Source organism: Helicoverpa armigera, chromosome 9 (assembly GCF_030705265.1).
Source record: "Helicoverpa armigera isolate CAAS_96S chromosome 9, ASM3070526v1, whole genome shotgun sequence".
In the NCBI taxonomy this organism is placed as follows: Eukaryota; Metazoa; Arthropoda; class Insecta; order Lepidoptera; family Noctuidae; genus Helicoverpa; species Helicoverpa armigera.
The window spans coordinates 10,741,874-10,762,075 of NC_087128.1; the positions used below are offsets into that span (position 1 = coordinate 10,741,874).

General features: G+C 39.1%; 2 protein-coding genes across 3 annotated transcripts; one reads left to right on the plus strand and one right to left on the minus strand.

Moving 5' to 3' along the window:
• Positions 1–84: 84 nt before the first annotated feature.
• LOC110369692 (THO complex subunit 6) lies at positions 85–2,299 on the plus strand. The gene is made up of 4 exons (XM_064036279.1): positions 85–321; positions 430–822; positions 1,088–1,250; positions 1,892–2,299. The coding sequence occupies exons 1-4, from the start codon at positions 218–220 to the stop codon at positions 2,210–2,212; spliced, it is 981 nt and encodes a 326-aa protein (XP_063892349.1). The 5' UTR covers positions 85–217; the 3' UTR covers positions 2,213–2,299.
• On the minus strand, positions 2,287–7,969 carry LOC110369688 (uncharacterized). Of its 2 annotated transcripts, none has more exons than XM_049839164.2 (5): positions 7,153–7,969; positions 6,982–7,067; positions 6,350–6,918; positions 3,382–3,602; positions 2,287–2,998 (listed from the first exon to the last, which is right to left on the minus strand). In XM_049839164.2, exons 3-5 carry the CDS (start codon positions 6,788–6,790, stop codon positions 2,527–2,529), a joined length of 1,134 nt encoding a protein of 377 aa, XP_049695121.2. In that variant the 5' UTR covers positions 6,791–6,918; positions 6,982–7,067; positions 7,153–7,969; the 3' UTR covers positions 2,287–2,526. The 2 variants fall into 2 exon arrangements, with proteins under 2 accessions (XP_049695121.2, XP_049695119.2); XM_049839162.2 differs by having other exon boundaries at positions 6,350–6,901; positions 7,153–7,968.
• Positions 7,970–20,202: the final 12,233 nt, after the last annotated feature.

Below are 20,202 nucleotides of genomic sequence, written 5' to 3' on the forward strand. Positions count from 1 at the left end.
ACCAAACAAAATAACTAAGGAGGAACCCCTCTAGAGCGTCGATGGTCGATGGGATAAGATGTGACATTGACATTGTCATTTTTGAGTATGGCGTTCTTTTCTGTCACTTTGGTAGCGTTTGAGGTTATGTTTGTTTACACACTGAATTGTATTCATAGGTTTTAATTAAACCTGGTATCATTATTTTTATAGCTTCAGTAAATATACTAAAACAAGAATGCTCGACAAAATTCTGTATAACACTGTTCTCTCACAAACATTGTCGCCCTGCGGCAAATATTTAGTTGCCGGTAATATTTACAGTCAGATCGCTGTTTTTGAGTAAGTATTTTTCATATTAACACAATTTATGTTATTGTTAAATATTGTCAGCAACTAAGACTCGTACTAGAAATGGTATTTCTGTTCAACATCGTGTTTTTTTTACAGTTTGGATCGAATACTCAATCCTGTTGTCGAGCTACTTACTTCTGACTACAACAAGCCGAAATACATCCACACCCTAGAATCAGGGCGCCAAGTATGCAGCCTGACGACTACCGAAAAGTTTTTAGTTGTTGGAACAGTAAATGAGATCTTTGGGTGGGACTGGAAGAATGTGGCCAGTTCTAAGCTTAGCAAACCTTCTTGGGTGATTAGGGTGCCTTCCCAGTCGTCATCGCTGGAGCAGACTGATGTGAATAGTCTATGGTTGTCAGGAGATGAGGCTAAGCTGTATGCAGGTTGCGGAGATAATAATGTCTATGTTTTTAATATGGAAGACGGGAGATTGCTGTCTACTTTGAAGGGACATACTGATTTCATACATTCTATTGATGGCAAGTGAGTATATTATTTATATGTATGAATAGTTACAAAGAAAACATATGAACTAATTATATGCTTATTATCCCTTTTGATTTTTTCCTAAAATAATTCATGTTGTCATGTCCATGATCATGGAAGTCCTTTAAGTACATACCTGGATTTAAAACTAATACCTGAAAGTGCTAAAGATTTGCTAACGGCATAGAATTCTCAATTACCTTGTTTAAACATCTTGGCTCTGCCAGTTACAATTATAATGTGTTCTATATTAACATTACAGGAACCAGCAACTAATTACTGCAAGTGAAGATGGTACAGTAATGCTGTGGGATAGACGCACTTGCAGCAGTCACAACAAACTGGAGCCCCATGCTAACAGCAAAGTGAGCCGTCCTGACATCGGCAAGTGGGTGGGCTCTGTTGCTTTGGGTGATGACTGGATTGTAAGTATAAGCACAGATTACTAAGTAGTTACTATGTATCGCCAGTGAAGATGGCACAGTAATGCTATGGGACAGGCGCACTTGCAGCAGCCACAACAAACTGGAGCCCCATGCTAACAGCAAAGTGAACCGCCCTGACATCGGCAAGTGGGTGGGCTCGGTTGCTCTGGGTGATGATTGGATTGTAAGTATAAATCCAGGTTCCTAATTACATAGCTGCTACATATCAACATATCTGTATGGTTTGACAATGGGCACTTCACTGAATACTTACAGTGATTGTTCGCGCATATTAGTTTCAGAATTTTATCAGTCCATTTGACAGACACAAGCCTCTTCAATGGCAGTCCCATATGCCCCATGACTATAAATATGTGACAATTGAAGAATAAAATAAACCAAACTTGCTGTTTTAAGGCAGTTACCAAAATCCCACCTATCTCTACACCCAATTTCAACTTAATCAGTTCGGCTGTCTTACCCTGTAGTCTTAACGGACAAACAAATATAACTTCGTGTTTATTACATTAATAGTACCACCCTCGTATGTATTATGGCACCCATGTATTATGGCACCCATGTATTATGGCACCCATGTATTTTGGTGCTAGTCACTACTAATCTAATTTTTCTCATGTCAGGTTTGCGGCGGCGGCCCTCGCCTATCCCTATGGCACCTCCGTTCCCTGGATGCTGTCACAGTCTTCGACATCCCTGACCACGGTATCCACGTGTCATTCTTCCACGACGACTGTGTCTTCGCGGCAGGAGCGGCCAAACACCTCTACCAGCTCAGCTACTCAGGAGAAGTGAAGGTTGAACTACCAGTCTCAGCAACGACAGTGTACTCAGCGGTACTGAGTACAAGCCCTAACAAAGTCCTAGCCATTGCCGGATCTAGCCCCGAGATAGATCTATGTACCACCTTCAACTATAGAGATCAGGTACTACACTTCCGATAGGTAAGTTAGCTTAAGTATTTTCTGTAATAAGTATCATTTATAATTAATATTTTCTTAGATAATAAATAAATGAATGACATAACAAAACTTTATTATTTACAATTTTATTGCTAGCAAACTATTAAGCGTAGAAAAACATGAGTTTCAATGCAATTCAGTTCAACATGGCAATACCATCAGTATTGCTACACTATACAACTACAAATGCATTAAACCTAATTTGAACTCTATTATAAAGAGTTTGAGTTTTATTTCCTTCAACTTTTTAAAGTTGAACATAGGAACAAGGAGGTTTCTATTATTGTATAGAACCTCTAAATATAGCCATGTCCTGCGACAACAGCGGGAATGAATCCCTGGCTTCCATCTTTCTTTTTTACGTAGAACCACTCTGCATCTACGTCAGTTTCTACTCCTCCACCTTGCACTAATACTACCACATCTCCCTTCTGCACTGTCAAGGTTTTATTCAACACACTGCCCGTGTAATCACTGTTCACAACCAACAAAGTCTGTCTCTTCACTTGTTTGTAATCCCTATTCTCTTTTTCGTGTAACTTATCGATGTTCGAGCAAACGGATTTGGTCTTTAAGTATAGGGTGTCAAAGTCCTTTTCTGCGCACGAGTTCTTGGGCTTGCGCCGTGTTGTTCGGGAAGGGTAGCGGCACTCGGAGCGCGTTCGGCCGCGCAGTTGTTCCTTCTCGTTGTCAGTGAGGTTACCGCAGGGGCGCGGGTAGATGTCCGTACTGCTTTCCCAACACGGCGTCTTCTTTTGTGGTGATGTTCTGGAAAGTTCGGATGGTCATGATTATTTTTTGATGCTATAAAATTGACACTGTAAATTAGTGTCGATATTAAATTCATAGACTTTGATGAGGGTGACTAGGGACTAGGGTGCGTAAAGCAGATGTGGGAGAAACCACGGACTTACAGCCACTCTAGTATTCACCATGGCTATGTATGGTGTATCTATGTAGTTACCATTCGAAAGCAACGACTAGCGACACTGCATGAAACTGCCTTGTAACGGACCGTTCAGTTTCGCTACGTTATTTATTGACGTCAGAGCTGCTTTTTTTTTATTGTAGGTAATTAGGCAGATTTTATTCTTGCTGCCGCATGCTCAAGCTACATAAAGTTTAAAATTCACAGTTTTGAGTTTACTCACCTATTAGGCAATATTCCTAACGGCAAGCAGGCGCTATACAGCACATAGCCTTCGTCTCCGTGCGGCGTCTGCGCATACAGCCACTGTTCATTCTTAAACACTGCGTTGACGACTGTACCCAGTGGTAAGGGCAGCTCTTGTTGGACATCCTTCTGTGTTTGGTACAGAGTACTTGGGTAGGCTATTACGACGGGGATGTTGCCTGGACGGTCTATTGAAGCCTGAAAAATGAAAAAAATTGCGTGGTCATGTGACAGGCATTTGTTTTTTATCTAACTTCCTAGTTATTTTGTTTTTATGGAGAGTTATAGCTTTTTATGGAATGACTAGGTTTTGTGACATAAGGAACAAGACAGTTTTCCCACAGTTTCACCCGCAACTTGGAGGAAATTCTTCCCGTACCTACCCGGACAAAATATTATAGCCAGCCTGTGTTTCTCTTATACTGAGAATGATTCCAAATCTGTTCAGTAGTTTTGGAGCCTTTTGTACAAACAAACAAACAAGAGAATGTTTCCTCTTTATTAGATCTAGTATAGATTTAAAAGAGTTCGCGCCTTATAGACCGAGAGCCCGTACCCTTTAGATCTTCGTCATTACAAAAGCTAGAAATAATTAGCTTAGGACAACTTTTATGCGATAGAACCGTCGATATACTACAGGGGAATGAGTCTATGTGCAAAAAATACTTGAGTTAGATTTTTTCTTTCAAAACTTATGAAGGTCCACGAACCCTCAGACGATATTATTATTAGTTTACTTGCGAGCATTATCTCAGAAACAGAAGCCTCTTTACGCTAGAAGGCGTGCGAATTCGCGGTAATTCTCGCGACTACAGCTTGAGCCCTGTTACGCCGACAACATAAACGTTAGTTTTCTCAAAACTATAGTTTACTATGAATTTTAAAGTTCTGAGTTTCGGAGGGCACGTCAGTACCTAGGTCGTGACTGTCATCGACCATCTGTGGCAGTCATTACGAGTAGTCAACAGCCAGTACATCTGACAACCAGTTAAGACTGGGACAGTTAAGACCGGGCAACTTAATACACCTTGGCTTACCAAGGGGTAACTAGCTTGAGAAGGTCAGATAGGGAGTCCCTCCTTGTAAAACACTGGTACTCAGCTGCATCCGGCTAAACTGGAAGCGGACCCCAAATAGGAATTGGAAAAGGCTCGGAAGGTGATGAATATGAATTTCAAAGTTCACAGTAAACAGTTGTTTTAAGGAAAACGGACGTTTATGTTATCGGTGAAGTTGGGCATTAGAGGCTGTGCAACTACTTAACCATTGCCGATGGTAGCTACGGAGATTCCTAATAATGCGAGAGAGTTCCTAGGAAAACGCGCGAACTAGTTTTTTAGCTCGTGCCTACTCGTACTTATTTAATTTGCAGACTATGTAGTTGACGTTTTGCTATTAGGTACATAGTTCCATGGTGAGGGAAATTGCGTCGTGTTTAATTACAGACTGTTGTATGGTTTTTTGAAGGCAGTGAAAACTGAATATCTCTTACTAGCTGTTGCCCGCGACTTCGTCTGCGTGGGCAATATAGAATTTTCCAATTTCGTTTATTTAATCGTTCATTGCTCAACCCCCGTAAGTGATAGCGTGACAATATATAGCCTATGTGTTGAACCGGCTCCCAGGTAATAGTCATGCAAAATTTTATTTAAATCCATGCAGTACTTTTTGAGTTTATCCGGGACAAACAGACATACAGACAAAAATTAAACTACATATTTGGGTTCAGAATCGATTATGGATTCTTCATATGGATTTATTAAGGATTCTTTAAAAAAAATATTCAATGTACAGTTTTGACTTTCCTATCATTTTATTATATGTATAGATTTGTTGTTATTTATTATTCAATAAAGTCATTATTCCATTCCAAGTTAATATTTTTGAAGAAATTGCATTTCATGATATTTTTCAAATTCACTTATACACACATTTATGTTCAAAAACTGAAACTTAAATACATGTATTTTGCTTTCTATCGATAAATAAAAAAAATCGGACAATCTTTTTAAATGATTATTTGGTCGATGAGCTGAATAAATGAATTCAATTAGCATATTATTTCCATTTTAGGAATTTGATAAATGCAGTAAATAATTTATTATTATATAAATTTTTGTATATTTTGTATTTTTATCACACGGCAAATACCTACAAGAAACTTAGACCTAAATGCACCTATTAATTTATTAATTGTCTATAGTTATTATTTTGTCCGCCCGATACAGGTAATAATTTCCCAAAGAGGTTTAATCCCATGTTCGACAAAGGTCAATTACAAATTATCGTGACCTCGTAAGTCGATTTTTAAACGTCTCTCGTGATATATTGTATTGCCGTCCCGTCGAACTGGCGCAATTAACACCGTAGCGTTTAACCCCTACAAAGATATATTGTTGTTTTAAATAAACCGAATTGATGAATGGCCTCTCCTCTCGAGATTATCTTGTAACCCCATATTACAACAACCCTAAAAAACATTCACTTAAGGCCCATTATCCTGAACACATACCGCAGAAATAAAATTGCTTCACATAATCTGCCAGTCCAAAACTGTTCGTCCGAATTTATATTAAAAACTTCGGAAAGGATATCGAAATTTTTAAATGACTTGCAATTTATGCGTTGTCCAATTTTGCGCCAATTTCGCGGCTTACATTGTACAATCGGGTTTATGCTCCGAGGTAACGCACAAAAACCGTATGTACATCGTAACGTCATAATAACGCCGAAGAAATGAATAATGATCGAGATTTACAGGTGCATTTAAATTCTTTTGTAAAAAAGATCCGTTAATACCGCAATAACGAATGCCACAAAATGATGAATGACTTTTTGCAAATCAAATTGGGTTACGTGATACATTATTACTTAAACCATAAAAGGATCTTATCTTTGTGAACAACCTTTTAAGAGTTTGAATCAATAAAAATATTTTGTCTCACCTCGGTAAGGAAGCTGTCCAAATCTCGGATGTCATATCCAAATTTTCGGCTTTGGTTTCTCTTTTTTCTTCCATGTCGATGCCTGTGTTTCTTCCTCACGTACTCTTCCGTGCCAGCACTAGTGTCCGAATAGGTGTCATGCACGTTTGCAAACTCTTCACACGCATGCCTAAACCTAAGATTATGGTAATACTCATTACGGCCCACGACCCTATCTTTCACATCTCTGGGCTTGCACTTTCTGTAGCGTTCTATTTCATTAGACTTTTGATTGTAATTTTTGTCCACCTCTGGCTTTATTAATGTATTCTTTATTCTATCTTCAGGTTGAAACTTATCACTCGTCAGCTTCGCATTTTCCAAATTTTCTTTTAGCACCCACGTGAGCGATATCTTAGATTTATGTCGATGGGCCAAAGGCGTTGAGTGCCAAAGACCCATGTCTTGAATTTCAGCGTACTCAACACTGGTATCAGGATTGTCATCTAATGGATATGATATTTTGCAGTTCGCGAGCAAGTCTAAGACTTCGCATGCTGGAGGTGCGTTACTCTGGAATTTATAAGTCACTTTAACTGTACCAGTAAGTCACGGTAATTAAATCGTTCATGTTTTGTTTCAAAGAAGCATACCGTATTGTTCAATCCTTGATTCTCATTACCATCAAAATCGTTCACTCGTTCACTATACGGCGGCGGTAATTCTTTAAACGTGATTTCTGCAAGTTAAATAATAAACGATTAAAAATCACAATCGGCCGTGCTTAATGCTTCACCCGATACTATTAATAACGAGATTTATACCATAGTCAGCTGAGCGGATTATTGGGCATAAATAATCAAGTCCCAGTCATAACAATGCAAGTGGGCGAGTGCGCTACACAATGCGGTCCCGGGGGTTGCGCTCCCGGACTACCCGGCGGCTCCCGTGCGAGTCTCGCGCGCTCGCGCTCCGCATAAATCCCGCTGCGCGCGCCGCCCTCCGTCCGCGGCTTCGCGCCCAACACTGGCAGCGTACTGATACACTATCGACATCGCCCTCCTCTAAAAAAATCTCGGCACATTCTCACAGTTCAAAGTGGGCGCACTCATGCGAGCGCAGTGGAAGACGTCGAATTAGCCTCGGGACACGATTCGCAGCCGCTGCAACCATTCGGTCAGAGGCACTCATCATCAGTCAGACATTTATTTGCATACGTTAATATTTCAGTATTTACTCTTGCAATCTGGTTTTAAAACAATCGGGGAATTATAGAAATGCGGCAGTCACGAGCCACTAATTGTCAGGTGCTAAGAGTCAAACAATAGGTTCTGAAGGCGAGCGTTTTAACACTTCTCACGCTTTTCGAAGCGTACAGAATAAACACCTGTGTTTGTGTTTCGTTATCTTGTCTCGTGCTCGATTTGTGTTTTTTACTTAATGGACACGAGATTCCTTTACAATTGAACGTTGTTAAACTGACCGTAACGTAACAATCGTAAACACTGTACAATAAATTAGAGCTTTCCCGTCTGCTTTTAGATATTTTACTTTTGAAATATAACAGCTTTTACGCTTTTGTGTTGATGAAGAGTTGGACGTAAACTGCGTTTCTGCATGCGAATAAATCATTCCGGATTTCTGAGATGAGCTATGCACGCGATGTATTTGCAAGCGCGAATCCGCGGCGAATGCAGATATACCTACTTTTATTCGCATTAGATGATACAGATATTTTGTCATGTATTTTCTCCGTTTTTTGTTACACATTCTTCTGGAAAGTTCTACAAAACGACAAGAGTGGTTAGGAGGAAATTATAAATGGCAAAGGGATAAATCCTTTCGGAAAATGTAAACCGATTTATTGTGTATGTATGTTTAGAAGACAATTTAAAATTCCATCTTTCTTTAGCAAAAAAGGTTCATTGACACTTGAAATTTTAAAATTAATAATATCTACGCTTGTGGGCAGCGTCGTTGGCGATTTTCGTTAACCCCGGAATGGTGACAATTTTATTGCTAACTTAATTTACGAACACTATAAAATAAATGCGACAGCTATAACATTTATGCGTTTTACATTCCACGAAATTGGAAAGTGAGACAATTTGTAGAGGCTGTATGTTGTACCGCGCTGTGTTTTACGTTACTTCGACGCCAATTTCACGGTTTTATTGCGCTCAATATTACTTTACCGCTCTCACATAATAATCGTTATTACATACTTGGAGTACGCACGTAATTATACAATTCCTTGCAAAATCGCCGAGTTGGTCACAGACGATATGGTTCGTGTAACTTGTTCATCATCATCATCCCTCTGCCCTAATCCTAATTTTAATTGGAGTGATATTTTCTCTAGATTACGGCAGATAGAAGAGTGTGGAAAGAGAAAAGATGCTGCGTCGACCCCAAATAAAATTGGGATAAGGGCAGGAGGATGATGATTATGATATATTCTCCTACTATCTATTCCTACTAGGGCTTTCAAATACCGGATTTTTTTAATTCCGGTATCAATACCGGTATTAGAAATTTCAATACCGTGATCACGTGATCACGGTATTGTCGGTCATGCAAATATTGCAATACTCCAGATATTAAAAGTTGTCGCTCCTTTATGCGTCTTCGAAGTGCTTTTGCAAGATTTTGGCTTGTCATTAGCTTGACCATATCTAACTTCGTCAACATAAATTTTAGCGCAATATCCGCTTTTAGTAAATTGGCATCCCGTATAGTACAGTACTAACTAATATAGTTACTTTGACTACAGAAAGGCTGTTGTAAACATTTTTTAATATTGTCAAATCGAATTCGTCTAATTCGAAATCGGAGTTTAATTTTAGATCGATTACAACTTTTAAAACACAATCCTTTAGTTTCAAAAAGCGTCCAATCATAGCCCCGACACTATGACTAAAAATGAGATTGACTTCATCATGACGAACAAGAAGCACATAGTCAGAGACGTCTCCGTGATCAATAGGTTTAACACCGGTAGCGATCACCGACTTGTCCGCGGCTCTCTGAATATCAACTTCAGGGCCGAACGTTTCCGTTTGATGAAGGCCAGGCTCCGACCAACACTGCTCCAAACCATGACAGGATCTGAAAAGTTCCAGTCAAATTTGGAGAACCGATTTGCCGCCGTGGAAACCACAACAGACGTTAACCAGAATCACGAATATGTGGTTCGACATGTTCGACGTGGGGTGGACATGTGGTTCGGATCCTCAGGGAGGAAGGTTCGAGATTCTGTAACATGCAGCGTCAGGGATTATGAAGAAACGACGTGAAAACCCGCCTCGTCAGCTAAGCGGGCTCTAAACCAAGAGATCAACAAGCACGTACGATGCGACCTCCGGTGCTCCAATACTCTTGACTTTGAAAGAGCAATTGAGCTGAATCGGGGGTCAAAGGTATTCGTACAATCTCTTGGAAGAAGCCACTTGACGAAGCTGACCACAACAAGTGGAGAAGTCATTTCTTCGGTGCCGGCAGTCTTTTCGGAAGTGGAAAACTTCTATGACCGGTTATACGCATCGCATGCATCTCGACCTTATCCCGGAAATGAGGATTCTAGAGCCACATTAACACGCCATTTCACCGAAGACCTGCCAGAAGTCAGCAGTGGCGAAATCGAGATCGCTCTGAGACAGCTCAAAATGGAAAAGCCCTGGCGAGGATGGCATTACAACAGAGCTATTAAAACAGGAGGTAAGCCCATACTGGGGGAGCTCCAGAAGCTTTTTAATGCCGTCCTGTTTGAAGGGAGAACTCCAGAGGCGTGGAGTAGGAGTGTTGTCGTCCTGTTCTTCAAAAAGGGAGACAAAACCCTGCTGAAGAACTATCAGCGGGCGGGTATGCTGGGCGGGTTGGCGCTTAATACACAAGTATGAAGTGTGAGAATAAGATTACGAGTTGGTACATACATCTTACGAGTCGTAGTTATTTATCTTATTTAAAACAACTTCCTGTTACTTATTACAACAAACCACAATAATTAAAATTATAAAAAGATGTAATACCGTAATCACGGTATTGGCTCCTCAATACCGGTATTGAAAAAATACCAAAATATATCCGTGATCACGGTATTACGGGATCCCGTAATACCGGTATTGAAAGCCCTAATTCCTACTTTTTCTAGCCATATCGACTTTAACACAATGCATTCATGGGTTTCTTTGGTCATCCTGTGCGTCTGCTCACTGCTGTTATTACGGAAATTAATTAGTTTCATTAAAACCACTTTGTTGGCCACCCAAGTCGTATTGGTATTTTATTATTAGTTAAGTAATTATAATGCCTAGATAGTAATTATACTGCAAGGTGCGCTAAACATATGGGAAAGTATTTAATGTTTACAATGAAATAATCTTATTTACAAGAATACGATTCTACAGAAGTTTATATGTAGTTTTTTGCAGACTAGGAATGGGGTTTGTTTTAATTACCTCCCTGTAGTTGCATTTTACTTGCATAATGATAAGTACTTAAAAAAATAAATTGTATGCATTTACGAGGGAGTATTTACACGTTTATTAAAACTTTAGAGGTACATTGTAATTAACGTACAAATTAAACAAACAGGTTTAGTTCCTCTATTATTCTAAGTAAGTTTCTCTCGACATTACCTAAATGCAGATAATACTTATTAACTTGATTAAGAAAGAACTACATACTTTATAAAATGCGCCAACACATATTGGTATTCCAAAAGTATGCCATCGATTTTTTCCGTATAACTCTTATCGTTCTTTAAAAGGCGTGAAAACTGAAGACAATGCGTTTAAGCCCAAATCACGAGCATATCGCTATGTAGGGAATGTGTCCCCACAATGAGGAGGAATGCCGGCAATCCCGCGCAGATCACGACAACTGCCGAAAACGTGCGCACACGCACCCCGCCGGGCGTCCCGCGGCGACTGCGCCCCTCATAAAACAAATTATGGATTTTTAAATACGTATTTAATTTTATTGTTTTTTCGATTTAATATTGTTTTGTGCTTTATTTATTTTTTATTGTGCTGATTTTAGTATTACCTACCTTACATAATAAAATAGCTACGTTCATAATTTTATATGATGTCCTCTTAGTTGATTATCAGCTATGGTGGCCGTTCTCATGAAAGGATATTAGCCAGCTGCGCAGGACATAATTATTATTATAATGCACAAGCATTTGCTCAGACACAGATGCACCCACTATTCCTTTACTCTCATAGCCGACCCGGGCCCAATCCGGGAATCGAACCCGAGACCTCGCAGCCGCGCTTGCGACAGCTAGACCAACGAAGCAGTTGGTCATAATTATAATTGTATGTACCTACACCGATATTAGCTCATACTTGATCTAATGACCGATAAATAGTAAATTACATAACGTTCCAATTTAGCAAATGAAACGGTTTGGCTTTGGTTAGGATACATTATAGGCTACAGGCGATTCTGTAATTATCTATTTCTTAAGAGCTTTTAAGCAACTGGAGCCGCAACTTGAGTACAGATAGTTATGCGATAAAACCTGCCTTATGCGGTTTTACTGTAAGAACTCCTGCATATCGTTGCGTTCCTATCCAGTTGGTTAAATCGTCTTTGATCTTCTTCGATGATGAACTGCAGGATATACCACTTGACACAACAGTTCTAGACATAAGTATTGATTTTTGTTCGTTATTTAACGGTAAAAAGAAAACTGTAATGATATTTATAAATTACGGTAATGATGTGTGTTTAGTGTCATCTTATTGTGCACGCGTCATTACCATAGCTACGTTATTCTAGAACTTTTCGAGTGCTTTTGACGTGGTCCATTAGTACCTACATATTTTGTTTTACATTGTTTTTAATTTATTAGCTTTCATCGTAATCGCCCAAAAGTTCCAGACTACTTATTGAGGTTTTTTACAACATTTTTACACACTGCTCTAGTGCAAAATAAAGTAGTTTACGTCATATCTGCAATATGTACAGTAAATTTTAATGATAAGCCCATTGTCGTTTTTAATGTGTATTAAAATACCTATGAATATGTATATCGTAAAAAAATATTTGGTTTAAAAAAACCGCCGTAAAAACATTTTGTTTTAATTTGGCAATTACGTGATGCGCATAAATAAAATCCGTACTTTCTTGGACAATCAATAAAATCCATTATCGTTAATGTGATTTTTATTGATTTTGCGAATTTATCACTAAGACCTTTAGTAGTCCGAATTTTATGTTGACATATTTCTTTTTTAATGTTGCCATATTTAAGCCAACATTAATTTATACAGTTATGGCTTGAAAAAGTATCGCCTATCTAAATTACTTATTCCGAAAGAAATTATAGATGTTCGATAATATAAAATTCACATATAAACTACAATATAAACTAGCTATTAGTTGAACCGTGTTATTATGAAGATCATTATCTGTAAGTCATTATGTTCATCCACGAAATATTTTTTAGGAACGCCTACACTCTAAGATGATAAACTTCATACTTAATACTAACGTTATCTTACTAAAATCTGCTTCAATAAGCTTATATTTCAAGGTGCTAAGTTTTGATAATTTATATAAGTTTATGGCCACCTAACATGTGCTTAGATTCTTAGATCTGTCCGCTAACAAGTTTGTGATCATTTGTGACAGCTAATCTATACATATAATAAATCTGTAGAAAAGTAATTTTTGTACATTGAAGAAATTGACAAAAAAAATAGCCAGCATGTTAAAGAATAACTAACAGAACCCATTTCCATCATTTTTGTAATTTTTGTCTGTTTGTCTGTTTGTTCGTTCGGGATTCACGTAAAATCTACGAATTAAATGCAGACAATGCTTATATACAAAAATTCTACGTAACTTGGGGTATTACTTAGTTTTTGTTTCATCGAAATCGATTCACTTTATCAAAAGATATGATAAATTTTGAGAATTCAAGATGTAAAATATTACGACACGCAATCTATTTGTCAAAACTGTACATTTGAATGTTGTACTTATATTAGTTGATCGGCCTATTATTAATCTTTACACAGAAAATCACACCTTCATAAGTAACTTCGGAAGGAAAAAAAATATGAAAATTTTGTTTAGCCAAGGTTAAAGTAGCTCCATCTGTGGTAATCTGTGTTAAATAAAATACATAAAATTTGGCAAAGGAGCGAGGTGGTAAATGACAATAAATTACCATACATTCTTTATAGAGGATTATTATTTCAACAGATGGAGTTGTGTATTTTCCGTAATTCACCATATTTTAACACGTAGTGTAATTTTTCGATAGACATTTCAATAGTGTTTGTTTTGATGTGGCAATCAAAATCCAACTATAATTATTACCTTGATGAAAAGAAAATTAATAGTTCTCAGCCAAATTTAAAACGGTGTCATCTAAATTATTTTTTGAACATTATGTCAAAAATGATGACTTTAGTGGAACAATTAATTATCGTTTAAAGTTACAGATGGAGTTCATATCAGGATTTTTTCATAAACATAGTTTAGCTTATCTTCCACTAATGTACTGGCCTTAAAACAAATTACTTTGAGTGAGTAGTATTAAGTAGACCTTAATTATTTTTTCTGATGCAAAATATGTAAACTTAATCCTAGAAGAAATGAGGATCTATCTCTCCCAAGCGCTGCTAAGCGTGAGGTAGGTAATGTAGGATTCTGTAGCTTTAAAAACAAGAACAGATACAAATGCAGATAAGAAATGGGAGCTTTCTCTATTTAATACCATACACACGTAAAATGCTTTATGCGTCTGAAAACGTACAAATTACGCGCCGCATACCAGAGACATGCTTACTTTCAACTTCTGATCGCAAGTACACTGTTCACGATTACGAACAGTCTCAGTACGACCCGAGCCAAGTCTAAAAATACCTTTATATAAAACTACGTTTGATGTCATTTAATCACAAATCTAAAGACAGAATTGTTCTCTGTTGCAAATCCTATCCACCTATATCCTATCCTAATCCAGAATGCATTGCAGGTGTGCATAGCACAAAAACCAATGGTATCCTATTCGAGAAGTCAAAAGAGTTGATCTGCCAACGTCGCCATCAGAATTACATTCATCGTTGAATGAGGTGAATAAATTTTCAGAAACCACAATAACAGTAGGAGCCAAAGCGTATTATCGCTTCATAGAGCTCTGATTGGCCCCAGGTGACCAAGTCAGGTCTGATTTGTTCGTTCATCAGATCTTTGAAAGTGTTTCGGTGGATACTTACTGTCGTCCTGTTTACGTGTGACACAAAATATACGTCCTCCGCAAGAGCGAAATTTTCCCGGTGTGCAGTAGTGACGCACAGTATACAACACTTATGTTTCTTTTGATTTGCTGGCTCCACCAAGAAATGACAAATTGCGAGCGCACATTTTTAAAATCTTGGCAAAACTGCAGGTTTCAAGTACGAACACATGAAGTGGACTCTCACAGATACGTACATTTTGCCTATTCGTGAACTAATGCAAACATTTCGGTGGAGTCCCGGCTTAGGCCTCCCCCACATTAGGCGTGCGCGATCCTCGGGCGTGTGAGTAGCGCGGGCGCCGCGCGTGCGTCGCGAGCGTGTTGCATGAGCGTCGCGTTTTGCTGCCCTGCGGCGTTTGCAGGGCTCGCGCGGCGCGCGCCGCTCTCCTGACGTTTAACTGCTAAGGCGTTTAGCGAGCGGCGGGGATAGCGGGCGAAGGGGTAAATACGCAACTTGAGCGCCGCGTGCTCGCCGCGAGCGCGTCGCTTGCACTCTTCACACATGCCGCAGGGCAGCAAAACGCGACGTTCACGCAGCGCGCTCGCGACGCCCGCGCTACTCACACGCCCGAGGATTGCGCACGCCTAATGTGGGGTCAGCCTTACCATAGTGAGTAAGTGAAACTATCCTACCCTATGCGCCTGCTGATGATGATGACTCATTTTATCATCCATCCAGCTATTCCCCAACTATGTTGGTGTTGGCTTCCAGTCACCGAATCTGTTTGAGTACCAATATTTTGCTTGGAGCGACTACCTATCTACCTATCTTCAATCCAGTCAACTACACAAGACGATATCCATGGTAAGACTGACAGACTTTCTGGCTTCTGATTAGTCGCAGCAGCTGCAGAAAATTTACAAATGACAGCTTTGTCAGACTCAAAGCATATAGACATAGATTATAGCTGTTTCCTGTGAAAATTACTTACGCACGTAATAATTTTCCAAATTGGCTGACTAGATCCAGAGATATTCACAACGTCACAAAATTTACTTCTTTCGTTTAGATAAATGGTCACATCCACAACACAACCTTGATCAATGAATCTATGCTACTGCTAAGTCATCATCCTCCGAGCCTTTTTCCCAATCATGTTGGGGTCGGCTTCCAGTCTAACCGGATTCAGCTGAGTACCAGTGCTTTACAAGAAGCGACTGCCTATCTGACCTCCTCAACCCAGTAACCCGGGCAACCCGATACCCCTTGGTTAGACTGGTGTCAGACTTACTGGCTTCTGACTACCCGTAACGACTGCCAATGATGTTCAATGACACCTATGACATCTATGCTACTGCTAAGTGCTAATCCTAATTATACTGTCACGTGAAAGAATGCACCTACGGGATAAGTAGTATTTTGACTATTCTATATTGCCCACGCAGACGAAGTTGCGGGCAACAGCTAGTTATAAATAATTCTAATTTTTAACGATTACTGCTTGATATTTGAGCATAATGGCTGATGTTTTCGTAGTAAAAATTGAATTATTATCAACTTTGTCAGTCATTACCATCGACGCCCAATCTCTATGGTGCCATAAAAAAAATTGACGACCTACCCAAAAGAGATAAATATGATTGTAATACTAGTACTGTATACAAACTATCTAACTCCAAATTAAATTAGGAATATAAATAAATTGACATTATTGTTACAACTGTTCGAAAGATCATTCCTAATATTTCTTCGCCGCGAAATTTTTCAAACGCAACGCAGATTCGAGTCCGTGACTAAAATTCGTGAATGCGTCAATGAGGGATCATTGGAGAGCCAGTAGGAGGGCAGGAGGGAATTAAGCCTAAGTGCAGGCAACCGATAATTGCGCCGTGGGAACGCGCGCGCGCATCGAACACAACACGAAAGTATTGCCAACTTAAAATTCTACAAACAGTGAAAGTAAAATTTTAAATTAACAAAAATACTATAAACATTTTTATTTAAAAAGTTATGTAATCAATATTATTATAACTTTAAATAATATTAATGTTTATTTAGCTAATCGGAAGACATAACTTTTACGTCTCGCTATTTATAATGTTTTGCGGATACGTCTCGCTTATTTATCAATTGAAACGTCATTTAGCGCGTTTATGTAACTGTTTATGAATTAAAATTAATATTTTTATTCGCTACGCGTTTTACGGTCGGATCTCCGTTTTATTGATTAATGTTCTCTTATCTTAATAATTCACAAAAATAACTTTAGAATTAAGTTATCCTTACGCAATTATGTTCAGCACGAAGGGCTTTGAGACGATGTTTTATAACAAAAACTTTAATTAAAAAAGTTAGTATAAATAAATTTTATTTTTGTGAATTATTCCAGACATAGCTAGAAATCACGTGTTGCTTTGCGAACTCTACTTCCCCTATGCACCTCCTCCTCGCATTGCACGCCACAATCGGCGAAAAGGCAAAATTGCTGCGCAGGCGCATTCTGCGTCCCGAGCCCACATAGCTATGTCGCAAAGAAGTATAGAAGGTCCACTGCGTAGAAAAAAAATCATAAAATATTTAAATTAAGGGACTGAAGGAAACTTTACTATAGGCTATAATTTTAAGGACTCAAAAATTATATTTTGAGAAGATTTATTTTTTTCCCTTACAGGGTCACTCAATATCTCATCAGATATCTTTGTAAAGGGTGGGTTTACTGCAACTACAGTTTTCTTGGACACCGCTTCCCGGCGCATACGATGCACACCTGCACGAATCATGCATTGTGTGCATCACAGTGCATCCCGTAATGACTGCATGTATTCCTAGATATTCCTCCATATACGCGGCAAAAATGTGGTCGCGAATGTAGCGGAAAATCGATTCACTTTTAAAAGCCTCATGAATTCTATTCAACAGGACTTCGATTTTATCTAAGAACATACTTAACTGGTTCTAAATTATAACAGCATTATGTTCAAACAAATTCAATCCGGTAGAGCTACTTATCTCTTATTTATTTAGTCGCGTCCAAACGGGTTTTTTCGCTGAAGAAAGTGGCACTTTTGTCTGTCAATATTAGGAGTCGCCAAATAATGGTGAATTTACGGACAATAGAAAGCGAAATCCGTAGAGGTTAGTGGAACGCTTTCCTAATGTCGCAAAACATGGTATGACTGTATCGAATAGGTAATCATAAGAAGGGGCTGCGCGATTCGTCCCGGCCACCCGGCGCGACCGCTACCGATGGTGTTGACATCTTTACAAAATGGACACGCAATTATGTTCGTATCCTTTATTACGTGCATTACCATCTCTGTGCAAGTAAGTGCATCACAATTTATGGTCATTTGCGTATTACGCAAAACGCTGCGGACTGGTATAGTCGACATTCTTCACTAATCCGTTCCTACTTAGTGATGTGAAGATGGTTTTATAGCTGGTTCCTCTAACTCTACATCCGCAAAATATACTGACTGTAGGATAAGTAGGTATATTTAAACGTAACGTATACTCGTATCATCCACTTATTGATCTTCCCATATTTTTTCTGGACGTAGCAAACCAACATACTTATTTTTGCAGATTTTTTGGGAAAGTACCGAAAGGAAGATCATCAATGTGCAAGAAACAGTTATGCAACAATGTAACCACCAGCACAATTTCCAATTGATCGGAACATTAACATCACCAAGCTAGAAGAACAGATATGAAGTCTACCTCTTTAGCCAACTCATTTCATTCTCATTTCTTTCCAAAACTCATGTCGATAGTAAACACAATGACGTGGAAAAAAAGTGATATTTTTTTACAAGTCAGTTTCAAGTTACGTAAAACTCAAGGAAAGTGGTAATCAAGCAGTAGCGGCGTAAGGGGGGGGCGGAGGGGGCGGTCCGCCCCGGGTGCCACGTCTAAGGGGGTGCCATCTCGGTCGGCACATATCTGCACGACCAGGATGGCGCGGGCAGAAGGGACAAGTCACTAAGAGTGCCATTCTAATCTGCTGCATGGTTCACTAAATGCACGATATTCAAACAAAACCACAACAGTGCATGCGCGAGACGTCGAGGCAACACTGAGAAGGGTGACACAGTCCGGCTGTCACCCCTCTCTTTCTTGTTTATTTTTGTTCTGTTTCCTGATTACTTAAATTAATTCCTCAAACTTAGAAAAAAACTTCTTCTGCGTTTACTTCTTGAGTCCTCAATCTAACAAAAAGTTAAAGCACCGAAGTAGCAAAAACAACTGACGCTCTACGCTGACGATTTCTAAGTTGTTTAGGAAGTGGAGGACTTTTGTGTACCGAACAAAACTCAAAAAATTTCGCGCTCGCTACGCTCGCGACTTTTTCACTGGACACTGTTTTTTTAGAAACATGTTTGAGCTATTTTAAGTCTCAAAACTCAAATGACACAGGATCGCTTTGCTAGGGCTTTATAAGTTTGCAGTGATCTGTCTCCGGTTTCTTTATGTTAAACCTAGCAAAAAGCACCATGAATGATTTCTACACGATTTTTAAGTACTTTAATTTACAATTTTAGCCCGTTTAATTTTAATATATATTTAATTTTTAAAATTAATGTAAATATTATAATATAATAAATTAATTTTAGCCCGTGATTATATTTTGTCGTTTTTTGGGGGTTGCTCAATAGGTAGTACGCCCCGGGTGCCACCCGATGCTACGCCGCCACTGTAATCAAGTGACATATGGTAAACAGGTCGGTGGACGCAGTTCCGCGATATCGCTAGCGTACCTCAAGTATCCCATTGACGTGACATGGTCAAGGAAGGGCCTGTCGCTTCCAATTCTATCTAGTTCACTGGCCACATTCCTATTCTACTCGGATTACAAAATCTCGCATAATTTATCTTAACAGGGATTGCAATTTGTTTGGACTGACGTTAAGTGGACGACCAGCTCGGACAATGCCCTATGATTCGTTTATGATATCATTTGTTTTACAACGCCTAAACACAGCCTCGGATTTGTCTCAACTTATTATAGGCAATCGAGAATAGTTAAAAGCTGTTTATAATATTGTCTGTAACCGTAGATTACACGATACTTGCGTCGCAAAACGTTTAATTATTACGTCTATAGCCAGTTTGAAACGTATCATTAACAATTCGACGTAGCGATGGTATCATAAAAGCGCGATCATCGCTCGGCTGCTTTTCGGCATCTACATGGAATTCCAGCCTCACTGGCATTCGGGAAACCGATTAAAATTCAGAAAAAAGAGCTTTACGTACAATAATTTAAGGTCAAGAAGGAGCGTGATCTCGACGCAGTGGATAAAAATTATTTATTTGCGTGGGGCGCGGCAATTAGGGGGGCGGAGCGCGTCTGCGCGCACGACCTCTCGACCCGCGGCCTGCCCGCGCCCGCGCCGCCTGTGGACACTCGTCCTGTCACGGTGACGGCCCGGCGAAACAATCTCGAAATTGCATTCGCTGCTCGCTCTGCGGCACGATCTCACCTACTTTCGTGAAATATGTTCAACATTTTTGCATTTTCGTGTGCAAGACGTTAAAATTACTCGCAGAGTTTAACCAAAAACAATTTCTTTTAAGTGTAGTAATTACACGCTTTCAAAATAATAAGACGTACAATAAAGAATGAGATCGCCATTAAAATCAATTAGCTGAAAGAACTAGTGTCTACGATGT